Source organism: Hippocampus guttulatus, chromosome 21 (genome assembly GCF_054856545.1).
Source record: "Hippocampus guttulatus isolate MCC_2025c chromosome 21, RoL_Hgut_1.0, whole genome shotgun sequence".
NCBI lineage: Eukaryota > Metazoa > Chordata > Actinopteri > Syngnathiformes > Syngnathidae > Hippocampus > Hippocampus guttulatus.
The window spans coordinates 12,284,279-12,308,327 of NC_141281.1; the positions used below are offsets into that span (position 1 = coordinate 12,284,279).

A 24,049-nucleotide genomic window follows, 5' to 3' on the forward strand; every position below is an offset into this window, starting at 1 on the left:
AGTGTAAAAAAAGCAGCGGCAGCTCTGTGGAGGAAAACATCAATCGCGCTGTTCCTTTTCTCACCTGCGTGGCTAGAAATACTTTGTTACTGTACTTTTCAGAGTCTGGACTTTATGAATTCTACTCGTACCTCTCTCTCTCTCTCTCTCCTCTATATGTGTATGTATGGGTGTGTGTGTGTGTGTGTGTGTGCTTACATCACAAATGTTGCCACCTCTTGTTGTCCCGCAGGAGCAGTTTGAGTTCGCGCTGACGGCCGTGGCCGAGGAGGTGAACGCCATCCTCAAAGCGATGCCTCAGTGAAGGCCGCGCACCTCCTCTCTCTCTCTCTCTCTCTCCCATTATATGTAAAAAAAAATAAATATACACACACACACACACACACATATGCACACACACTCACGTTAAGTGTGTCGGGCAAGTCTTCCAGTGGCCAAAGATGGCGTTCAGGTACATCCAGTTTGTCCAGGGCCTGAATTGATTGGACGCCCCAGTCGGGTTAGAAGTGAGTCGATGAGTCGTTCAATGCAAAGCATGTCTGTTTCGCTGCAAAAACAAAGGGTCCCCAAAGACTTAAAATTGCATTTCAAAAAAAAATTGGAAGATAAAATAAGATGATTGTGTTTATTTTTTAAAAAAAAAAACGTTTCGGATTATGCAGGAATAAAATCAATCCAATTTTGCTTTTTTTTCCCCCTCCCTCACAAATGTATGACTTTTTTCTTGCTTATTTTTCCTTCTCTTTCGGATAAATATTTGAGAATAAATTATGTGAAAATAACAATGTAATGAGAAATGTATTTTTACAACAATATATTTTTCCCCTGAAAATTGAGTTATATGTTACAGCAAAAGAACATGTGTTGACAAAAATTGTGATTATTTTCTTACAATTTTTCAACGATATTCTTATTTTTCAGACTAATTTGAGTTTATTTTAATTTTTTTTGGAAAATATATGTATTTACACATTGAATGAGACAAAAGTAATATTCATTTTTTTATGTATTTTTACAAGAATAAAGCTATTTAATTCTTTTTTTCTTGCCGAAAAAAAATCCATATTTTAGAATAATTAATTAAACATCGAGAACAAAGTTCTAGTATTCCAATACAAATGTAACATGATCCAAATCATGTCATACTATCGTATTAATAAAACGTGAATTATTTTTTGAGAAATAGTAAGTTTATGACGGGGAAAAAATGGAACAACAGTTATTCATCTCAATCATTTTACAAAAGTTTCTTCGCCATGATTGGTTGTAAACACACACAAAAAAAAAGTCCCAGACATGCTTTTCATAGAACAGCGGCCGCAGTACAGACGTACCCGAACGTTCTGTTCTTCGTGCCACTGGGCAGCTTTGACATCACGTCCTGGTGAAGAATTGCAGAGAAATCCACTTTGATGATTCCGTACACTTGATTGTCATATTGCCCGAGCGATCCCAACGACGAAGGCGCCGTCATTTTGGAACAATTAAAGCAAAGAGAAAATATGTCATCACTCCAAGTGAGCAAAATCTCTTTACGAAAGTAGTCTAAAATGACTCATATGACTGCTTTACTGCTTTATTTTTTTTCCCTTGTAACTTTTACAAATCATTTTTTTCTTTTCAGTGCTACCCCCCCCACCCCCAATCTCACCCCCCTACTTGCCAACATGTGTGCACATGAATATCGACATGCTAAAAAGTTCACTCGCAATGATACGGCATCGCTCATTGACTCACCACATGGCCGCGAATACTAAAAAGAACTAAAAGTAGTGTCTTGCCCTCTTTACTATCTCGCTAGGAAGTGTTCCACCTATTTACCGAGAATGTGTGCTTGCATCGTGGTTGTTGTGCGGTGATCCCTCACTTAATCGCGGTTCATAGGGACCGGAGTGTACGTGGGTACCAGCATGATTAAGAAAACCTTTATTAGTCTCGCAATGGAGAAATTCCAGATTCACAGCAGCAAAGTTATGAAAGGAAGAAGTAGAACAACAAAATATAGGAGCTGCTGGAAAGGCAGCCACTCTCGCGGCGCCATTTTCAAGTCAAAATAGCAAAAATAACACAACACAACACATAAGACACAGACAGTCGTGCAATCTTCACCACTTTTCTGCATACACTTTGTTGAGGAGAGGATCAAAGTGTCCTTTCACCAGTGGGTCAGAGACGTCATGCTGAAAATGTGCACACGTCTGCTACAAGCTAAGTTTTGAAAGCAAACGCGAAGCTGTAGCGTCCATTGACGAAAAGAGATGAGTTGACTTCTCCCGTCCCACGTAATCCGCTTCAAACTCCGAGCCGCGACTCCCAGTTCCAAATCCGCATCGGCGCTCCGCGCTAACGCTCCTTTCTTCTCATCGTGGGCTCCTCGAGCCTTACATCCATCCGGCCGCGGAGCGTTCAACAGCACCCATCTCTCCGCTGAACAAAGCGGGGCTGTGAAAAATGCTGCCCATTACAGGCGCAAGACACAAGCGCCCCGGGACTGTCCGGCGACGACAGTCAAATGGCGCCGACATTCCTCCCAGTCAAAAACAGTGCCGGTATGCCCGCGCTGCCGAGAAGGCGCAACCGCCGAGCACAGAGTCTCCTCCTTGATGAATGTCGTGGCCAAAAAAGGCTGAAAAAAGTGCACATCGGGTCCACACGACGTAACAACAAACACAAAGTGACGAAACAAACACAAAAACAACAAAAAATAAAGCAAGGCTCATGAGAGCACTTAACGACGGCTGCCTACTCGGGCGCCATCTTGACTTCAAAGATTAAATTAAAAGATTAAAACACGTAAACAGTATTTATACTTGACATATTTGAGACAAAGACTACAGCAGTAAACGTATTTATTGAAATCTTGAATTATAAAACCTTATACAGTAATTAACAATCGTCAGCCTTCCTTCTGAGAAGAGACTTTTGTGTTGGTGGCGTAGAAGACGGACGGCTCTCACTCGACACTGGCCGCCGTTAGCCTGCAGCTAGCAGCTAGCTGCAGGCTAACTAGCTAGCTGCTAGCTCCTGGCCAGCTTTCCCCACGTAGCCGATGTGTTTATGATAAGACAATTAATCGGTATTGAGGAGGAGGAGGCGAAGAGCGAATTGCTGCTGCCAAATCGAAATCGTGCCATCATTGGTCAACGTCGCGCCAGGAACCAATCATGCGCCTTGAATGAGTGCCCATTGCCTATTCAGTACAGTACAGGCATGTCCAAAACCTCTGAGTCATTCGGATTTATGATGATTTTTTTTCTGAATACAGTATTTTGGGGGGGGGGGAAATGTACCGAAGCCGCAATAAATGAACCGCGATATAGCGAGGGATCACTGTATTCATGTATCACGGGTACATTGTGATATGTTGCGCAACATGACTTCCTCTACCAGAGTGACGCCGTGACATTTTTCTGTCTCCACAGTAACTTTCACTGATAATAAAGATAATTGCAATCCATGCTCTTTTGTCTTTTTACTAATTGCACGCATGGTAAGAAAAGACAACAGTTTTTAAACAACATTTTTTGTGAGAGTGCCTAGCTTTGACTTTACCGTAGTGTCCACTCTGTGCACTCATATATCGGTGTTCAAAAAAAAACTGTGATTGGCTGGCAACTAGTTCAGGTTGTTCGCTGCCTCCCGTCCAAAGTCCGCTGGGACAGGCTCCAGTTTACCCGCGAACCGACTGAGGACGATACCAAAGAAACGAATGAATGGAAGTAAAAACAAAACAACCTTTCTCAAATCATACGCTTCAGACAAATCAAATCAATTTTCAGTTAAAAGCGTTTCAATGCCACCTCTGGGGGGGATACGGCAACGATAGCCGTTTTGTTAACTTGCAATCAACCGGCTCAAGAGCGGACTCGTTGACACGGCTTTGGGAGAAGGGGCATGTGGCATAAGGTCGTAAGCAGCTCCCGAGGGCCTGTTAACATTCCGGTGTCAGGGGCCCAGAGTGGCTTCCCTTATGAGGGCCCTTCCGTCTTTGTAGGCGGGGCCAGGCGGAACGGCGGGCCGACGAACCGGTCAAGTGACGAGTATGCTGCGCGAGGGGCCGTACGCGTCACTCAAGGAACAAACATGGCACCGTGTGTGACATTCATCCATTTTCCGATCGGCTTTATCCTCACAAGGGTCGCGGGGGTTCTGGAGCCTATCCCAGTAGGCAAGGGACACCCAGAACCGGTTGCCACCCAATCGCAGGGCACACAGAGACGAAAAACCCTTCATGCTCACGCTCACACCTAGGGACAATTTAGAGTGTCCAATCAGCCCGCCGTGCATGTTTTTGGAACGTGGGAGGAAACCGGAGTACCCGGAGAAAACCCACGCAGGCTCGGGGAGAACATGCAAAGTCAACACAGGGAGGCCGGAGCGGGGATTCAACCCACGACCTCTGCTCCGTGAGGTCAACGCGCTACCGCGTGCGATAGCAATAAGAAAATAAAGATGTGAAAAATGAACCTTAAAAGCGCATGTCGAATGTTCCCTCCCTACTTTGCGGTTCGGTTGTCGCGGATTCACTCTATCGCAGATTTTCGTTTGTGACCATGACTTGATGTATTGCAGCTCCGTCGCTCTTTCCTGCCATGGTTTTTTTTTTCCAATTTTTTTTCCTGCTAAATTGGACCAGTCAAAAAAGGTCAAATTTAGGGGAAATTTGTTTTCACAAAAACTGAGATCATGAAAATTAGACAGCTTGGCATTTAGTCTACATTTTACATTTTAAGTTATATTTCAGAAGTGTAACAAAAATTCTCACACGCACGCACACACACACACACACATACACTAATCCTGTTACTACCTCTGAAAGCAAAAATCCAACCATGTTCCGTTACATTTGGCTATTACAAGCAGCATCAAAGCGGCTCCTATCAGTGTTGTTCATCTTTGACAGAGGAAGTCTTGTCTGATTTGATGCTATCGCCTACCTCGCTTTGTCCTTTCCGCCTCTGTCCTCGTCCTTTGCCAATCACAAACATCAAACTCATCAATTCAAAATTGGAAACAGACTTAACACTTGGTTGTAAAACAGTCAAATGGCCAGAGCGCCATCCGACAACAAGACAAGCGATGCTGAGATTGAAGAGACAAAACGGCACAAGGGGAATGACAACTGCCATCCAGGCCACGAGTATCATCGTGGTTGAAGTCAAAAGGATGCGCCGAGGTAAATCAGCCCTGAAAAAAAGGCCTACACACCTGAAAAAAAAAAGCCAGACCTAACCAACCCAACATAAACCCTAAAATAATACCATTAGCACCTAAAGCTAACCCCAACTATAAGCGCACAACAATAGCTATTATGCTAACCTCAACCATACCCATTGTCCCAAAACCTAACCAGAACCTGAACATACTGCCTTCATTTTAAACCAAATCTTAATCCTCATTTCAGGAAACCTACAACGAACCACCATCATCTAAAACTAAACGTAACAGAACCCCAATGATAATCCCTGACCGCCATTTTGAAAGTAGCCATAATCCTTCAATATAATTCCCATCCATAGCATTAACATATTCTGAAACCATAAACAGAACTTTTACCAAAACCAAAATCATAAAATTAACTACCATTTCTCAAACGTCACCATAAACACAATCCTCAGAAGCACCCTAATCCCGAGCCATAACTAATTTGAGATCAATCATGACAGTTGAAGAATAGGTTTGATCCCGATGGATTAAGACGTTTCAAAAAAAAATACTGCAGATAAAATAGATTACGTGTCCATGAACCACTCACAGGATTTGCACAAAAATGGACACACACACACACTCACGCACACAAAGGTGGCGGGCTGTGTTGCCATGGCTCCCTCTGTGCTACAGTTGAGAAGTGTTCATCTGTTACCACGGCAACATACTAGCATGCACAAAATCAGAAGGTCATATGAGAGCTTCCTCGAGTCATATTAATCTGTGGTGATTAAAATATATATTTTTTTTCAATCAAGATTTTAATGCGTTAACTGATTGTACTCTATACATTTCTGGCATCAAATAAAAATCCTTAACTTGGAGGGGGGAAAAAACTTGTGATAACACTCATCATGATACATCCTTCATTTTAAATTCCGTTCTTCTTGCTCCCCCCCCCCTCCCCCATTTCTTATTTGTATGTGCCCACCTGTGGCAGATCCCTGTGGTGTGCCTGAAATCATTTTCATGCACGCGACCACAAACTGTGAGAACCAAAAAATATTCCGTGCCGCAGGACTCTGTTTAAAACGCTGACTACCTGGGCTCGTTCGGAACTGAAGGTTAGCAACGAGGACATCGTCGTGGGTTACTAAGTGGAGCAAAGACGAATGCATTTTTTTCGGGGGGGGGGGGGGTACCTGTGATGACAAAATATAGGGAAAAAAATAAGATGTGTGAAATGTACAGTGTAACCCCCACATTTATCTTTGAAAATTAAGAGAACGATTGAGAAGTGTATCGAAAGTGTGGTACAGTGAGTACACACATAGCGTTTTTAACAGCTTAACATCTGTCAAAAGGCACTAAACGTGCCCGGATGTAAAAACTGCCATGTTTGCTTAATACTCTTAAAGTAAATGATGTACTTTGCGTACTGGCGTAAATGAGTGAACACGCTAGAGTAGACCAGACCGGTTTCTGTCAAGTTAACTGTTAGCTTATCTGCTATCTGATGGTCGTTTCTTTCTACGTCACAAAGTAAATGGCTCAGACCAACACAGTTCTGACTACGTGGATATGGATGTGTGGAAAATCTCTCTGAACACACTCCACACCACAGGATAATCGCCGACGACATCCGAGAATGCGACTTTTTCTGATTTTAATCACAAGGGTGAGAGGAAAAATACTCAACTCTGACCCGATAATTCGGCATGTGTGGAAAGTGCTTTTCGTGTGAATATTAGACTTTTTGAAGCTGAACAACTCGAAGCAGTGTCTCGAAGGGATATGAAGTGAGGTTTATGGAACGCAGTGTACTGACTGACCACTAAGTGCGTCTTTTCGTGATGGAACAAGAAAGCGAGTGACAGGCGAACGCTCTGGAACGGGAGTCGGGAAGGCTGCGTCAGTCATTCTTCCCGCATTTCCACGGACTCGCAAAACAAGCGACACAAGCACGTCAAAGAATGCAAAGTGATCCGACTTATCCAAATCTGCCATGTTTTCCCTCGAGGAGCAAGGAGAACTGATCGCGGCGGGGTTACTCGAGAGTCTTTAAAGACAGGATAGGTTGAAAAAAGGCCGTCAACAATACGCTTTCCCACATTGGAAAAACATATAAATCAAAATATAGCAGATGGGATAATAAATACGTGTCGGAGGAGACAATACATGAATTAAAAAAAAACAGTGATGATGAGTGCAATAATTCTAGTCGGATGAGAATAAAATAGAACTATTATGTAACAAGCAAAAAAATAAATAAATAACGGTTCTCTTGTGTCGAGCAGCAAAGAGCATCTTCACACGGCATAGCAGCGCTATCTAGTGTTCGCAAGACAGACCTGCGAAGCCATTTTGCTTTTTTCACACTTCAGGATGTGCTAAACAAACACAAATCTGTTCGGCTTTGATTGACATTGTCCTAAAACGTGTTAGTTCATAAACATGTTCGTTTTTGGGGTTGTAGTTGGCAATGGTATAGAATTGCCCCGCATCATACTGAGAGCTGTTTCTAATACAGGCATTTTGCCTCTATCATCTATCTAAATGGCGTCATTCGTAACAGTCTCAGTACTTAATGTATTGGACAGTGGTCGATTTATTCATATCATGACATAGTTAGATGCCAATAAATCAGTCTCACGGACATTTTATCCAAACAGACGTATCCAAAAAGGGATGATGGTTGCCACAGGTACAGTATAAGAATGAGTGTCATCGCCAACGTGGTTCTTGAACAGAAAATATAAAGAAGCTAGTGTAGGACTCAAATTAAGATTTCAATCTAGGATTAGGGTTTCAAAGTATGGTTTCAGACTCCGGTTAGGGTTTCATGTAGACTTTCCAGCGACGCTAAGTGTTTCAAACTAGGCTTAGGGTTTGTAATTGGGGTTTAAAACTCGGATTAGGGTTTCAAAATAGAGTTAGGGTTTTAAGTAAGGTTTTCCACTTGGGGTTTCCATGTGGGGTTAGGGTTTCAAACCAGTGTTGTGGAATTTGCTCTGCTAGCTCAACCTGAGATGGTGTCCGGACACGCTTCCGCTACACGTTTCCCGAAATCAAAACATCTGTCAACCATTTCTATTAATATTGATGTAAGGTGAGTTTGAAATGGTATCGAAGTGTGTTGGGATCATCTAAAACCACAAGCCTCAATTACTTGTGGTTTTTAGATTTTCGTGAAAGGGCTCCCTATCATCGGCGAAGGGCGACAGTTTACTTTCATGGTAGCTAGCCAGCTCGCCAGCTCAACATGTTTGCTGATGACACCCATTTTTAATGCACTTTGAGGCCCTTTTTAATTGACAAACATTTCCCTTCATTCTTTACCGGCCACCCATTTTGCAGGCATGACAGGACAGCCTGCTTAGGTCTACGGAAAATGAAAGGCGACGGGCCTCCCTCGGGGATTCTGCTTTCCCGAAAGTGACTGACACATATCACACACAAGTCATTCACTCCAGGTCAGTGTTTACAACAGCTGTACCCTGTCCTCTTTCCTTATAAACATCCAGAGGAACATATTGTTTGACATCAACCCCCCCGCCTTCTCGCCTCAAAACATGCCAATCAACTCATATGTCAATCTTCAGGGTGACCGCGGGATGGATTACGGAACACGATGTCCCTTAGCTAGCCTGTAATATTATGACTGCATTCGCATTCTATCCCACATCCCTGACCGGGGCCTCCAGAGATGATTAAACGCGCAGGCGGCCGCCAACACTGAATTCATTTGAATAAGAACCGCGCGCGCAGTTATTCGGCCGATAAACGACGCACGGAAAGCCGGCCGCTAATGCCTGCAACCTGCACTGTCAATAACAGGCCAAGGAGTTGTTTAGTTTTTTGACACACTGCTTGCTTGTGGTGATGTGCTGACAGCCCAAGCAGTGACAGGGAGTATTCCCGATCAAAATAGGTCACTTCTTGTTTTAAGACAGTGGGCCCCAACCCCCGGGCCGCGGCCCGGTACCGGTCCCTGGGTCATTTGGTACCGGGCCGCGCAGAAAGAATAAATAACTTACGTTACTTGCGTTTTATTTATTTCTCACTCTGAAAGGTATTTTATTTTGAAAATTTGCCGGATTCTCTGTTACATCCGTCTCCAGTATGTCACTCTTGACGCAGGCCATGGCGCGCTTCTCGGTCACGTGACAGGTTACCGCTATATTGAAACCCAGGAGCGAGCAAAATGAGTAAACCCCCCCCCCCCCCCACCCCCCAAAAAAACCCCATCTCTGGGAAGGGGAAAAGACCCAGGCCAGGAGACAGAAGATGAGTCACAGAATTTCAAGAAAAAGAAGGCTCAGTTTAATAGACAGTAACAGGAGTATCTCAACGGGAGATTCCCACGCGCCAAGCCCACTCCGCATAATATGTGGTGACGGTGAGTCGTATTTTTCATGCACTTTTTATTTGCGTTGTATCTTATTTTGAAGGCACGTTTAAACATTACCATAGCGACCGGAGAGCGTTGCGGCCAGATAGGACGTTCCTCATGTCGTGATTCGTGTTTATTATTATGTTTCGAAATGCCACAATTTTCATGAAGGTCATATCATTTTATTTTGTTGTATTTGTTGTATTTATCCGGCCTTAAAGGCCAGTCCCTGAAAATATTGTCTGACATTTAACCGGTTAAAAAGGTTGGGGACCTCTGTTTTTTGCCACTCACTTTTCAAGTGAGCAAAAGTATTGGAACAGTGCACGAAAGGGTTTAAAGAACTTCAAGTGATTAACATTTAACATTTGGTGGCATATAACCTTTAAAACAGAAAAAAGTTTCAAAAAGAGCCATATAGGACAAACAAAACAACAAAAAACAAATAGCAAATATGTCTCGAGCCGCAAAAAAATAAAAGCCTTCTATAAACCTTACAATGAAGGAAACACGTGCTGTATGTATGTAGGAGACTGGACTGTCTCAGAATTGTTTATGTTATTCATTCCTTTGTCGTGTGTTCACAAACACCCCCATAGAATTTATTTTGTAATTTCCTCGCTTGATTTTTTGTTTTGGTGCATTATTTTTGCTTCTCTTAGTGTCAGTGAAGTGATCATTAATTTCCGTTTTTCTGAGGCTGTCTTTGAACGCCTCTCGAGTCGAACGAGAAGAGAGAAGGCCCGGAGTCAGACGCAGACGTGTCTGTGTTTGTCGAGACTGTTAAAAGCATAAATAAAGTGTACGTTTAAAAAAAAAACAACAACACCACAGCTCTCCTTTTTTCGGAGCTGCAACATGCATTTGAGCTATATCAGCCTACTATCAAAATATTTTTCCCATTTTTCAAATGGAGCGTTTTTATAAAGCTCCAGGGAGCCACCAGATGTCGCTAAAGAGCCGCATGCGGCTCTGGAGCCGTGTCTTGCCGACCCCCGTCTTAACATAACTGACTCAAGCCTACAAGCCATTGTAGGCTTCGCCAAACGATTGCATTTTTCTTTCTTCCATATCTCGTTTCTGTCTGGGGGTTTCTCCCAAGTGTCCCCTCACGGTGAAAGTCCGGTGATTGACTTTGCCTTCCCGTTCTTTTTACTGGTGAGTGTTTTGCCGGTGCTCCGCGCTGTAAAATGCTCAAGCTTGTCTTGTGTTATTGCGGGTGCAATTACCCACACTGCAGAATAGATTTGATTATCTCCTCATCTGCGGAGCAGAGGTATGACAATGTCTGCATAAAACCGATGCAGACACCGTTACTGATAAATTATGCATGACGCTCGTGGCTTTATTTTAAGGGTCACCTGCGACACAGTTGGGTATGGTGGTGCAAGCGTAGACAATAATTGCCCGTTCGGCCAAGCGGAACACTATGTTTTATCAGACCACAAACTCCCCAGTGGCGCATAACGGACACGTTAATGCAATGAAATCTTTATCTGGCCCTGGAAAGTCCCCTTATGAATCTGACTTAATGACGTGAGTAAACACAGAATGGTTTCAGCCAGCGTCATGTGACTTTGTGGTTTGCAGGTTTGCTAATGAGGCAGCAGGGGGAATGGGGAGATGCATTTGGCCCAGGTGATTTGAACCACTTCCTGGATCAAGAATATTTTCTGTCTTGCTGAAATTAGCTTGTTTTAGCATTTGACCAAAGTGCGTGACTGTATATCCGCTCCATATACTTTTTGGCCAATGGCGATTGGGGTCAGAGAATTCTGCATGACTCTTTCATGATCACCTTTTTGACGACTTAGTTGCTTTAAAGTGGCTATGGATCTTCCCCCCAGCCAACCTCAATGTCAAGGCAAAGTGGGGGCAGTTATACAAATAAGGAAGTGCTTACTATGGACGGGCAGGAACTCTTGAGACCCAACTACTGTATTTGTGTCGAATTTTCCTTTAAAACATTTGCATGTGTCATTAAAAGGATGAAATCTATTTTTGCCTGTCATTATTTTTGTTAGTGCCCTGGGACTGACTGGGGACCAGTTCAACTCCTGTGGCCCTCTTTGGGACAAGAGTTGTTGAAAATTGATGGATGGATGGATTCTTTTGTTAGAGGCAGCCATGTCATCAAAAAAAAAAAAAAAAAAAAAGACGATGGGGTGGGAACACATTTATATTGTAAGATTACTTGAGGCACTTTCATCTCTCCAGCAATGCAATCAAACAATGACTAATTTGACCCAAATCTCATTGCGGGGATTTAGTATGTAAATTTAGAAAAATATCTCGAGGCAAACCACTGATTTACACACACACACACACACACACACACACACACACACACACACACACACACACACAAATAATTGAATTCAGCCGTGAACAAACTAACAATGTCATTTGTTTAATTATAGTTGATGCATCAGTTTTGGGAGCAGAGGTTTGCAGGGATGTTCAATTAAAATGGCAATTTTCCTTATGAGTTAGTAAATTAAAAAAGAAGCCTACCCTCGATTATGTAAAACCACAAATATTGGTTTCTTCATGCAACAAACTTATGATTGCAAATTAGCAGCATGTGGCACTTATCATATCACATTGGGGGTTTTTTTTTCGTCCCACGTTTCGTTTTTAATTTACATTTGGACATTGTGGACTTCCACCCAGTAAAATCGCTGAGATAACTGTTAAAGTGTTTACACTGAGCAACGCTTCTTTTGGGAGATATTTCGAACTGGTTGAGGGGACAATTAAATTGTAATTTACTTCCGCATAATTTCGTGCTGCGTTCAAATTCTCGTAAATCTTTCATCCTTTGTTTTTTTTACGTTACGTAGGGGTGCAAATACGATGGGGGAACTCTCCTGTAAAAACAGGCCTTCAAGTGGCTTTTCACGTTTTACCACGAGATGGCGGTGACTGCAAACTAATTCACGCCGGCGTTCAAAGATTGAATCCATCACCGTTAAACCGGAAATATCGACTCGCCGCTTTCATTGTCCTATTCGGTGGGAGTGAGCCAGTCATTAGCGACTAATTAATCAATTAGTCATCCGGCTACTGTTAATTGTGTTTGGCATGTGCATTACTTCCCTGATTACGATAGTAATAACGTCGCCTCTATGATAAAGGAGTCCAATTAACTTAAGTGTTGTGTCGGTTGCACAAACGAGCGTCTCGCTTTAATGTGCAAATATGGTGCGTTTGGGTTTAAATTTTTTGTGTGTCCACGTGTTGTACCAACGATTTTCAACTCCTAGGGGCAAATAATTAAAATTCTTATTACAAATAGCATACATCAATAAACTTGCGTCTTTAGTCAAAGGAAGTGGGCGAAATACGGCATTCAAATTTAAAACAAACTTTGCACTCGGTCGGAGGCAGCGTTCTAGTGGAGGCAAACAATGGACGAGTCGCTATGGAAACAAGGTCGTAAACGGACGGCGGCTGTCGTAAAAAGGCTGCTGTAGAAAACGAGTGGCGAGATAACCTATTGTGGTTAGAAGAGCGGAGTAGTGAGCCGAGCCGCTATTCGGGCAAGAGAACAAGCACCTTTCTCGTCCCTTTAAAGGCACTCGTGCTATGCGGACACATATGGACGTCCTCGCGCCACGCCAGTCCTCGGCTCTTTTGTGAGGAGAACGCCGGAGGAGCTGGTATACGAAGAGTTAAGATTCGACATCCTAACTGTTTATCTGAGTGGCTAGCAGGCTAGCTGGGTACATGCAGGGGGGGGGGGGGGGGGGGCGCAACGGGGAACGGAGCAGTAGCTCGCGTGTTCGGATCGATGGGAACCGAACCCAGTAGAAATTGCCTTTTTTTGCTCTTTTTGTTGCCTTGAAGTGGTCCGAATCACCCCACGCCTCAACTTTGAAGAATTGACCGACTGAAAGTCGAGCGTCCGCTGTTACTCTTTCCCCCCCCTCTCCACTCATCCAGGAAAGAAGTTAATGTCACGCAACGCAGGTTTGTTGGTTTGGCTTTAATTTGACTTTCATCGTTTTAAGTCTGTTCGAAATCAGCATTAATGTTGTAGCCTTGAAAGTAATTGTGGATTTTTTTTCCACTTGACTGGCTCCGTGTTTTTCCTTTGCACGAGGCTTCGCGTGACACTTTTGTTGCGTTTTCTTTGATGAGAGCAGCCGATAAGAACATTTCTTTTCTTATCTGATGCCCCCATCCTCTGAGTAGTACAAGACGGTAACTTAACCACTACAAACGGTTGTGTGTTACGTTTTACAGCAAGAGAACACTTTCTGTGAGTCAATTAAGAACATAGTACGGCAATTGCATTTGGGAAAAAAATTGCCATCAATTTGGTCGAATCATCTGACGATGTTGCATTTGGACACGGGATGTTTGAAATGCAGAGCAAATCAATATAACCGTGACATTGGTGTCTCTTTTAGCCCAAGACCAAAAAACAGACATGATCACGTCTTTCCCAAACAGTATTTAAATCAATCCAAAACAGCCCATAAATAAATGAGCTTTTAGTGTTTCACTCTTAGTCCGGCCCATTTTACGTTCTGATCGAGCGTGTGGAAACCCCTTTTTGAAAATAACCTGTTACGATTTTTGACACCTACTTGTCAGTGAACTTTGCATCTATTTGCTTTGTTTTTGCATGACTTATTTGTTTTTTGAAACGTACCGGCATTCAAAATGAAACAAGACCTGTGCACATACAAATTTAACTTCCGCGGCGCCTGCAGCGATCCTTGTTTTTACCCACGTAATGGGACTTCATTTCTCACAAAGACTCGACATAGTTCCCCTCAAATGAGAATATTTGTGGCGACTGTTGGTCAGGACTCGCGGTGGTGGTGGTGGTTGGGTGGGGGGTGCCTTGTAATTGTAGCCTCAAAGCTCTCCCAGGAATAACAACGCACTTTGCTTTGTGACATCAAGCCCTGAAGCCAAATTACAAGTGTGTAAAAGTGTTGTTAATGAATCAATGAACCGCTGTCCTGTATGAATAATTTGTAAGCAGAGGAGAGATTTCATAATCACCTTGGGTCGGCCATGTCGTTGTCAAAATGACACAGTGGCTACATGTTGAATTCTTTTTTTTTTTTTTTTCAGGAACATTGGCGGCTTGCTGGAAAGCTGGCTTGGCACAAAACGGTTCAATATTGAAGATACTGCTTTTTTTTTTTTTTTTTTAACGGCCATTTGATTTCCTTGAGCCTTTAAACATCGGCCAAGTCTTTTTAAAAAAGAATCAATCTAAATAAGCCTGCGAACCTCAAACAGTCTTGCACTTTATCACCCTGAGATCCTCAAAAACAAATAGATCCCTGGATTAATAATGTCACCGGGAGAGGAGAAAAGGGAGGCTTCCGTTAATTGGTGCTGATTTTTGAAAAGACTTAATGTGCCTCGAGGAGTTTAAAGTGCTCCAGTGATTAGGATCCCTCTCATTGCCGGGCCGCCTGTGCACTTTCTGTGAGGTTTTTATTTTTTTTTGGAATATATATTTTTTTCTTCTTCATACGATCAAACATTATTGACTCCCCCAGTCGATAACCTTGGCAACCGGAGCCTCGCCATCGCAATGACAGCCGGGGTGAGAAAGTGGAAGCCTCGTCTGATGTTTCGGCTGAAGCCGCCAGCAAACGGCGTTTAACGCTTTTTCTTTTTAACGCGTGCGCTTTCAGACTTCAGTTCTGCCGCGTAGTTGGGTCGTTGAAGGTACGATGACGGAGCTAAAACTGGTTTGCGCAATGCTGTTGTCAAATCAAGGCGTAAAAAATGACCTAAAAAAACTGTACAGGTTTATGACAGAGTTCTATTCTTAAGGCGGCAAACGATCTTGAATTTCGGCACAAGTCGGCTTGCGTCGTCGTTTATCAGTCACGCGCACGAATGCGGTCGTGCGCGCCGCTCTTAACATTCAAACATGGGATGTCATGAACTGTAGACCCGTTACAATATGCAGGGCAGGCCAGTAGATCAAGAAACTCGATGGCCTCTTTTGGAAAGTAAAGCCTCCTAACCTTTGCACCACCTTTCGTTAACCCTTTTGCGGGAAATATCATTGAATTAGAGCCAGATGAGAATCCACTTGTCCCAGTTCAAGGTGATTCGGGGGCGGCCACTATTGCTGACGCCAACGTCTTGCCTGAAACTGTGGTCATCTCTGTCCCGTTGCTTTGAAAAGAACTCCCAAAAGATGATGTAAAACAAGTCGTGTCATTTCGCAAAAGTTGGGCAGCCGTAACTTTAGTTTTTCATCCAAATATATCGTGTTAAAATAGCTTTGCTGCCTTAGCGTAGCTCGGCGATTTGATCGATCCGGGCGTAGTCCAACTGCTAGAAATGAGGGATGCTTTGCTACCGAAGAAATGGACCACAGTGGTAAAGCGGGGCTCTGCCCTTGTTCGTTGTTTCCGTCAGTGAGTTCGATTGGTTCTCGAAATTGAGATAGGCATTCCGCGATGAATTTTAGATGGTAGGATCGTGCTCACCGAGCCACGTGTATGATTCCCAGCTTTCCTTTGAATGACAACAGGTTGTCAATTTTTTTGGGAGACCGCAAACGAGTTCAAACTGAACCCGAGGCACCTCTGCAGTTTGCCATTAGGTCGGGCACCCTGTTTGTCCGCAGCTGCTTTTAAGACATAATTCGTATTGCTATCTCGGAATGCTGTGATTTTTCTTTCTCTTTTGCTTAAAAACCTACAAAAACGTATCGCAGCAAAACCCCAGGAGAAACGACACACTTTGCAGATCAATGCCAGTCGTTTGACTCTCAAATGGATGTTCGGGGGGGGGGGGGGGGTGTCATGTGGTAGTTTTGCCCATGCCAGCATCGACCAAAAAAATCGAATGACTATTTCGATTCTCGCTATTGTGATTTGGGCTTGAACGTTCACCTCAGGTGCCGTTAAAAAAGAGAATCGGTTTATCCCGCGGGATCCCAGCCCCGTAATATCTTAATCTCAATCCAGTTTTACTCGGCCAACAAGAAAGGAGATTATCCCGAGAGGAAACTCCCCATCTTATCTGCCTTATCCCGTCAAACCTTGACGTGGAACGATCGGAAAATTCAAGCGTTATCCGTTGCCCGGTTGCAACTTTGTCATTCCGTTTTTCCGTGTCTACACGGGGGCCTGTTCTCTCCCGGTAATGACGCGTTTTGAGGCTCTTGGCATCCGCCCTAACTTGAAAGTTTCACTTTGCACGCGAGGCTCATTTGCTACGCATGAGGAGTGGGGCGCCCTTTTTGATTTGCCCGCCTCACTTTGCCTCTCTTTCGTGCTCACCGGAGAAGGTGGGGGCAGCGGGGGCCCTCACTTTATGGAATTTGGTACTTTTTCCGTTTGGTATGATGGATTCTTCCTCCTCCCGTTTTGAGCGGAGTGCCGATAGAGACCGTGACGTCGCCGGGGTGGTATGCAAAAGGGGGGTGGGGGGGCACCTTTGACACCATAGCCACAATGAGGGTCCGCAAAGCTTAACTTTCCGTGACCTGCCTCCCCTTTGTATTCTGACGGGGCGACATCTGGTGCCGAACACGAGAGCAAGAGCGCCTGGCTCCCATTTAAAAGCTCAAAGTGACCAAAAAGTGGTCAAAAAGACCTTGCCAAAGAATCAAAGCGCTCGGTGGTCCGCAGTGTCAAAAGACGGCGAGTTAATGGCTTTGCGGGTGTAAAATATCACAAGCGGAAGCCATAGCAGGGTCATTAACGGGGAGTAATATCCAGATTACGACTCGCCATCCACGGGATTGCGTTAAGGTTTTGGTGGGTATTTCACCGCGTCACGCTGGTGCTTTTCTCTTTTATTCCGGGTTGTTGGTTTATTTGCGCATGTGACTTGGCCATCGCCGAGACCTCGGGTTGCCTCTCGTTAAACGGACACCAAAACCGTTGCGTGCGCATTATATTATCTTTTTGGCCGGCGCATTTAACATTGACCTAATCCTTCGTTGGAGAAGACGGCAAAACGCTACGCGTTTTAGCCGCTTGCCTGCGCCTTCTCATTTGCCCCACAGTGTCGTCCTGGGGGGGGGGGGGGGGTTGTTCAAGCTCGCCGCGGAGCTGAGTGACTTGTACCCACTCCCCTTCGTCATTCGCTCGAGCTCCTTGCTGATCCTAGTCAAATCTCGTATCTCCTCACAAGATCTGGGCTGCCACGTCGATGCCCTTAACCGTCTGTGTCAGGAGCTGAGTGGCTTTTGATTCGATATGTTAAAGCAACGCGATATTCAACCCCCCCCCCACCCCACCCCTTAAGCTATTCACTCCCTCACTCCTTGTAGTGAAATGTAAAATGTATCCTTTCTTGGCCCTCTTATCGACGTTTCGCTGTTGGCTGACTTGATGTTCTTATTTTCTCTCCGCCAGTTCATTTCCCTTTCCCGATGGGATACGATTATCTTGGAGAAATAGATTTTTTTGGGGGAGGGGGGGTCAATCAAATGACCATGTTGGGCTTTTAGCACGTGCGTCGCTCCTGAGAGGTTATTCTTTTTTTTTTAAAATTGTTTTTGTTTTTATTGTTCATCCATCACGCCGCGGACACTTAGTGGGCGTCAGCTTGAGCCCGAAGTGCATTTTAAAATGTATTTATTTTCGCTCGCTCAGTGTATTGCAGTTCGCAGACTTGAAAAGGCACAAAAGGATTGCCTCCTACTTTCCCGTATCTGACATCACTCACAGTATTGTGCCGCTTGACATTGGATACTAAATGTGCTCTTAACATTATTCACCTATAAAGCCCTAAAAGCCTCCCTTTTTTTTCTTTGTATGATTAAATAAATCAACAAATGCCATCCAGATGTGACAGATCACCATTGAGGCTTTCCATCTTGTTCACGCCGCATTATATGCCCACCTGGTTTTTAACGGCAAGAGCAGACAGACAACATGCATAAATCTTGTTTCCTCCCAAAAGGAAAAAAAAAAGTACAGTTGCAGCTGTCGACTTCCCCTTTAACTCATTCACTCCCAAAGACGTTTTTAAACGTCTTTTCAGACTTGATCTAGAATTGGCTGGTACTGAATGAGTTAAATGGGTTTGGTTTATTTTCAGTGATATTGGCCTAGGTACACTCAGACGGCGGTGGCGTGCAGTTTCTTATCGGAGTCCCCACAGCTGCTCCAGTCGCCGCCGCCGCTCACGTCGGCCGCCTCCGGGCGAGACCGCATCTCGGCCGCTGGGCCCAGAGGCCGAATCAGACAGCGCAGGCCACGCTAATCCGCTTGCTCGTTAGCCGCGCCCTCTCCCTCATCAGCCGTTCTAATAGGCATGTCCTAATGAGCTCTTGATTGAAGAATGCTAATTTGCACGGCTGGCCTCATTGTCTGTCTCCAAGCATCTTGAAGCTCAAAGCTGTTCAAAAGCTGATTGGGAGTCTAATATGATTTGGTCTCGGATAAGCTCATGTCCCCGATCCCAGATTTGAGTCTCTTTTTCGCGCTTGATTCTTGACGGGTCCTTTAGCGCCAGACGCGGCGAATGTTTTCAACGCCAGGAAAATAGGCGGGAATGGGGAAGTGATACAAACGCAGCGCGCGGAGGCTGGTGCGGCACATTTTTGATTTGCACGAGAGCAGAAGGCATTTTAAATCTTCATTTTGATAGCCGACGATCCCCCACCGTATCCGTGCTTTTATTTATCTTTTTTTTTACTGTGAGTGTACATAAGATGATTTTCCTCAAGAGAACACAACACTGGCAGCTCTATTACGTTGGCCGTGCGCCATCCCATCGTAGGACTACGGTACGGAAAGCTCCGGGATGATCCGGAACAATTCGACTTTCTCTGGCAATCGTGTATTCTCGGAAACGGGGCCTCCTGTGAGCTAGCACATATTAAGTAGTAGTTTACTAGGAAGCCATGAATAAAATGGATAATTACATTTCTGTGAATGCGTTTTCAATTGTGCACTATTCTGACGAGTTTCCTACTTTTTAATTATTATTTTTTCATTTGCTTCCAGGCTTGCTGACTGAAGGTAGCCCATAAACAGGAATCCCGGTTGAACATGACTCATCAGCCACCGCCAGGGACTCGCAACCTCGCCCCAGCTTGCGGCTCGAGATGCCAACCCGAAGCGCCCTGACCGAGAGGCATTAAAATCAACTCGCTGACACCCGTGTGGATACTTCCTCCCTCGGCCAAATTCCTCAAGACTTCCCTTTCCCCCGACTTCGTCCTCGCCGCACCATGATGCGCTTCCTCCCCCTCAAACTTGGCCGCGTGTACCGCTGTCTGAAGCTCCTGTTTGTGGTGGGGCTGTTTGTCATCCTGCTGATGAACACGCACAATCTGTTCGCCTCGTTCCAAAAGAACGAGCTCACCGACCGACGCTTCATCAACCTCAACAAGTGTCCCGCCTGCTTCGGCACCAGCTGGTGCCGCAAATTCATGAACGGCCAGGTTTCGTTTGAGACGTGGGGCCGCCTGCGCTTCCTCGACATCTTTAACGTCAAGAACGTTTACTTCGCCCAGTACGGGGAGCCCAGGGAAGGCACGCGGCGGATCGTCCTGAAGCGGCTGGGCTCCAACCAGGAGCTGGCCGAGATCGATCAAAAGATCTGCAAGAGGGCTACGGGCAGGCCGCGCTGCGATCTCATCCAGGCGATGTACAAAACGGAATTTGCCCGGATCAACGGCGACGTACGTCTTCTGACTCCAGAGGTGGTCGAGGGCTGGTCAGACCTGGTACACTGCCCGTCGCAGCGGCTGCTGGACCGTGTGGTTCGGCGGTACGCCGAGACCAAAGACTCCGGCAGCTTTCTGCTCAAGAACCTGAAGGACACGGAGAGAATGCAGCTGCTCATGACCTTGGCGTTCAACCCGGAACCGCTTGTTCTACAGGTATTGTTACCTTCATCGAGAAGGTTAAATCTTCATGACTATCGATTATAGTTGTTGAGCACGGGCCAAGGGAAGCCCTGTTTTCCGCACTTATCAGGTGCACCTTAAAGCATTCAATTTTCTCAAAAACCGACAGTGTGCCTTATAATCCGATGTGCCTTATATATGGATCAATATTCAGATTTCTTGGATGTTTTAAATGTTCTGTAAAGCGCTTTGTCCTTCTAGTGGATGTATAATGCAACCTCAGCCACTATTGTAGCTTCTATTCTGTGCGCCTTATAATGCGGTGCACCCTATGAATGAAAAGTTTTAAAATAGGCCATTCATTGAAGGTGTGCCTGATGCAGTGTAACTTCTCTACAACGAAATCAAATTTTTCACAACAGGGGACTTTTCACTATAGCAAATTTTATCTCGGATGTAAACACACACACGCATATATACAAAACGTATACGTGTACTCTTTATTTTTATTCCAATAGTGCATAAGTGTGAGCGTACACTTATTTGACACTTCATATAGCCAGTGTAGAAAGAAAAAAACGGGAAAGAAATTGCAAAATTTACGATCAGCATTCACTTTCACTTACATCTGTTTCTTGCACAATGTCTTACTTTGCTTCCTCCATCTTTCATTTTGATCACTTTTACCCTGTCTTCAAGCGTCGGAGCTCTTTTCTTCACTGCTTGGCATGCAAAGGTCCGTTTGGTAGCCATTTTAGCAATGTCACGTTTGTGCTGCGTCTGAAACTAACAATAACAAATACTTCCCGTACTACTGCGCGTGTGTAAACCAGTGTGGTGGTTGCTGTTGCCGTTTGGGAGTGAAGCAGTAGGAGTCGCTGTGACAGGCTGAGGTCGGATTAGACTTTTGCGGAAGGTTTGTTTTCGTTGTAGTGAACCTCGTTGCGAGGCAAGGGTGGAGAAGATGATTTCGTATTACGCAACGGGGACTTTTTGTTGCAGAAAAGTGGGAATGGCTTTCATGCATTTCAAGATTTTTTCACACTAGGGGGTATTTTCGCCCATGCAGGTTCATTGTAGAGGAGTTTCATTGTAATGCGGAAAATACGGTACATTTCTTTTTTTTTTTTTTGAAGCATGTTGCTATTAGTATCGACAACCTAATCATAAAATTCAGGCGTATGGAGGTGGTGAGTTGAAGCTGAAGGTGGACAACATGGTGCTGATCAAATTTGTCTTTGTTTTGTTGTTGTCCTTGGCTGCCTGGGAGATCTGCGCTCTCCTGAGTGACATGATATTTTCAAATTCCTGTGACTTTCCACTATCTGGCGTTTCCATTCACTGTTGTTTTGATTGGCCGGAGTCATAGCACCAGGTTGCTTCTGTCCGAGTTACCTTTGGCTAAGATCACCGGTACGAAGCAAGTGAAGCCCTTTTTTTTGGAGGGGGAAATGCTAAGTCGGACTTCCTGTGCTCCTCTCCCATATATATATATATGTGTGTGTGTGTGTGTGTACAATTAGGAAGAACTATTGCAGCCTCCAAGAACATTTGGCAACTCTCGCAGTCTCGAGAAGATGGTTTTGAGAGCCGTGGCCTCCCGAAAGATGAGAGGCATTGGCTGGCGGCTATACTACATATTCAACACTATATGTAGGGCATATTTGAATTATTCAAGATTGCATCTGCAAACGGTCCAAGTTGTTTTTAATTTTAATTCACGTCTGTGTCCGGTGGGCTGTCGTCAGATGCGGGCGACTTTGCTTGGAATGGAGTACTAACAGGATAACGCGGGCCTGTCAAGTCTTGTTTTGTTTATTTTAGCTGGATGCTGTCATAAGAATGCCAGCTATCCCCCCCCCCCCCCCCCCTTCATTCAGGCTTTAACTATTCTACTGTAACTCTTGACGGTGGCCATGTGCTGAAAGAAAACAACCTGAAGTGGTCGCAGACCAACTGAAGGCCTTGACTACCAAGTCCTGTAGGTGTTGGAAGTGCACAGCTGGCACTGACATCTCAAGAAGAGCGCGGTGTGTATGCCGTCTGTGGCAGTCTGTCTGTCCCCCCCCCCTCCCCCACACACACTCCCACCACTCTCCTCTGCAATTTACAAGCATCCAATCCATTTCAATTTCAATCTGCCATTGACCGTGTCTCGACACAACAACAACGGTCACATGCGGTCATTGAATAACTTTCAGGACTGACCTACAACCCGTGGCCCCTGCTTTTTATACACCATCAGGTCGGACACCCCGGGCATTCCACCAGACAAAAAAAAAAAAAAGAAAAAAGCGAGATCAGCTTTTATGTCCGGCTAACGTCTGATTAGCGTTGCGCGGTCGCTTGCCCTCCCCTTTCTGTCTCCTCTGTTGTTCTTCCCCTCTGTGTCCGTCTTTCTGTTTTTGACAGTTTATTAATATCTGCTCCACAAACTCTTAACGTTCTACCCTTCGCCAAACGGTATGGCGAGGGGTAGAACGGCAAACGTTCCCCCCCCCCCCAAACGCAATGCTACAGACATCGCCCACTCCAACACGTCACGTTTTCCCCTTCACCCACACCCCTTCTACTCTTAGCTTTTGCATATGGCTCATCCCAACACCTTCTCATCTGTGTGTATTCGAGGGATCCTCTTGGGCAGTGGTCCCCAACCCCCGGGTCGCGGACCGGTACCAGTCTGTGGATCAATTGGTACCGGGCCGCACAGAAAGAATAAATAATGTACATAAATTTTTATTCATTTCAGAATCTGAAAGACGTTTTATTTTAAAAAAAAAATATTCCGGATTCTCTGTTACACCCGTCTACAGTATGTCACTCTTGACGCAGGTCATGGCGCGCTTCTCGGTCATGTGATAGGTTAGCGCTAAAATGAAACCCGGGAGCTGGCAAAATGAGTAAAAAACAGAGGTCCTTCGAAGTTTCTTTGGGAAGGGGAAAAGGCCCAGCCAGGAGACAGAAGAGGAGCCTATGACTTTTCAAGAAAAAGAATGCTACATTTGATAGTATAAGTATCAAGAGCCCGACTTAAAATACGGCTCTATCCCAACGGGAGATTCCCACGCACAAAGTCCACTCTGCTTAATATGCGGCGATGGTGAGTCGTATTTTTCATGCACTTTGTATTTGCGGCCTATCTTATTTTGAAGACGCGTTGAAACGTTACCATAGCGACCAAAGAGTGTTGCGGCCAGATGGGACGTTCCTCATGTCGTGATTCGTGTTTCTTCTTATGTTTCGAAAATATCACAGTTTTCATGCAGGTCATATTATATTGTTGTATTTATCCATCACACTGGTCCTTGAAAATATTGTCATGGCAAATGAGTGACACATTCTGATGGCTGTCCAAAATGCATCCAAAAACCCTCTGCGCAGGCTCGGACTGCAGTCGACCATGAAGAATTAATGGGCCTTATTGAGACGGAGCATCTTGGTGTTTGCTTTTTGCCAGAGGTCGCGGTCGCCGTGTCGAGATTTGATTTCTACGCACGATAAGCCAGGACGGAGTTAATGAGCGTTTTAGTCGGGCTGTTTCAAGTTGCCTCGTTGCTATCTTCAGTGAGTTTTTGGAGGCTTTCACGCTAATATTTATACTGTTCAGGTTCGCCGTCTTTAAGCACAGCCGGTTTCCCGCTCTCATTGTTTGGCAGTGCCTCTTTTTCCCCCCCTCTGGCTTTATTCAGTCGAATCATGTGCAG

At 44.8% G+C, this 24,049-nt stretch overlaps 2 protein-coding genes across 5 annotated transcripts in view; both read left to right on the plus strand.

The window, feature by feature from the left end:
- The window catches only part of ptprn2 (protein tyrosine phosphatase receptor type N2), a 121,772-nt gene extending 118,315 nt beyond the window's left edge, over positions 1-3,457 (plus strand). The window contains exon 22 of the mRNA XM_086102338.1: positions 233-3,457. Coding sequence (XP_085958464.1) covers positions 233-304 — 72 coding nt within the window. The 3' untranslated portion in view covers positions 305-3,457. The remainder of the gene's footprint in view (positions 1-232) is intronic.
- Positions 3,458-13,055: 9,598 nt separating this feature from the next.
- The window catches only part of dipk2ab (divergent protein kinase domain 2Ab), a 31,878-nt gene continuing 20,884 nt past the window's right edge, over positions 13,056-24,049 (plus strand). For 2 of the 4 annotated variants that reach the window (XM_086101723.1, XM_086101720.1), the window contains exons 1-2: positions 13,056-13,513; positions 19,498-20,378. In XM_086101723.1, the coding sequence (XP_085957849.1) occupies positions 19,725-20,378 (654 nt within the window). In that variant the 5' untranslated portion in view covers positions 13,056-13,513; positions 19,498-19,724. Of the gene's footprint in view, positions 13,514-18,014; positions 19,278-19,497; positions 20,379-24,049 lie in introns of those variants that run through there. The other 2 variants (XM_086101721.1, XM_086101722.1) reach the window with 2 other exon arrangements.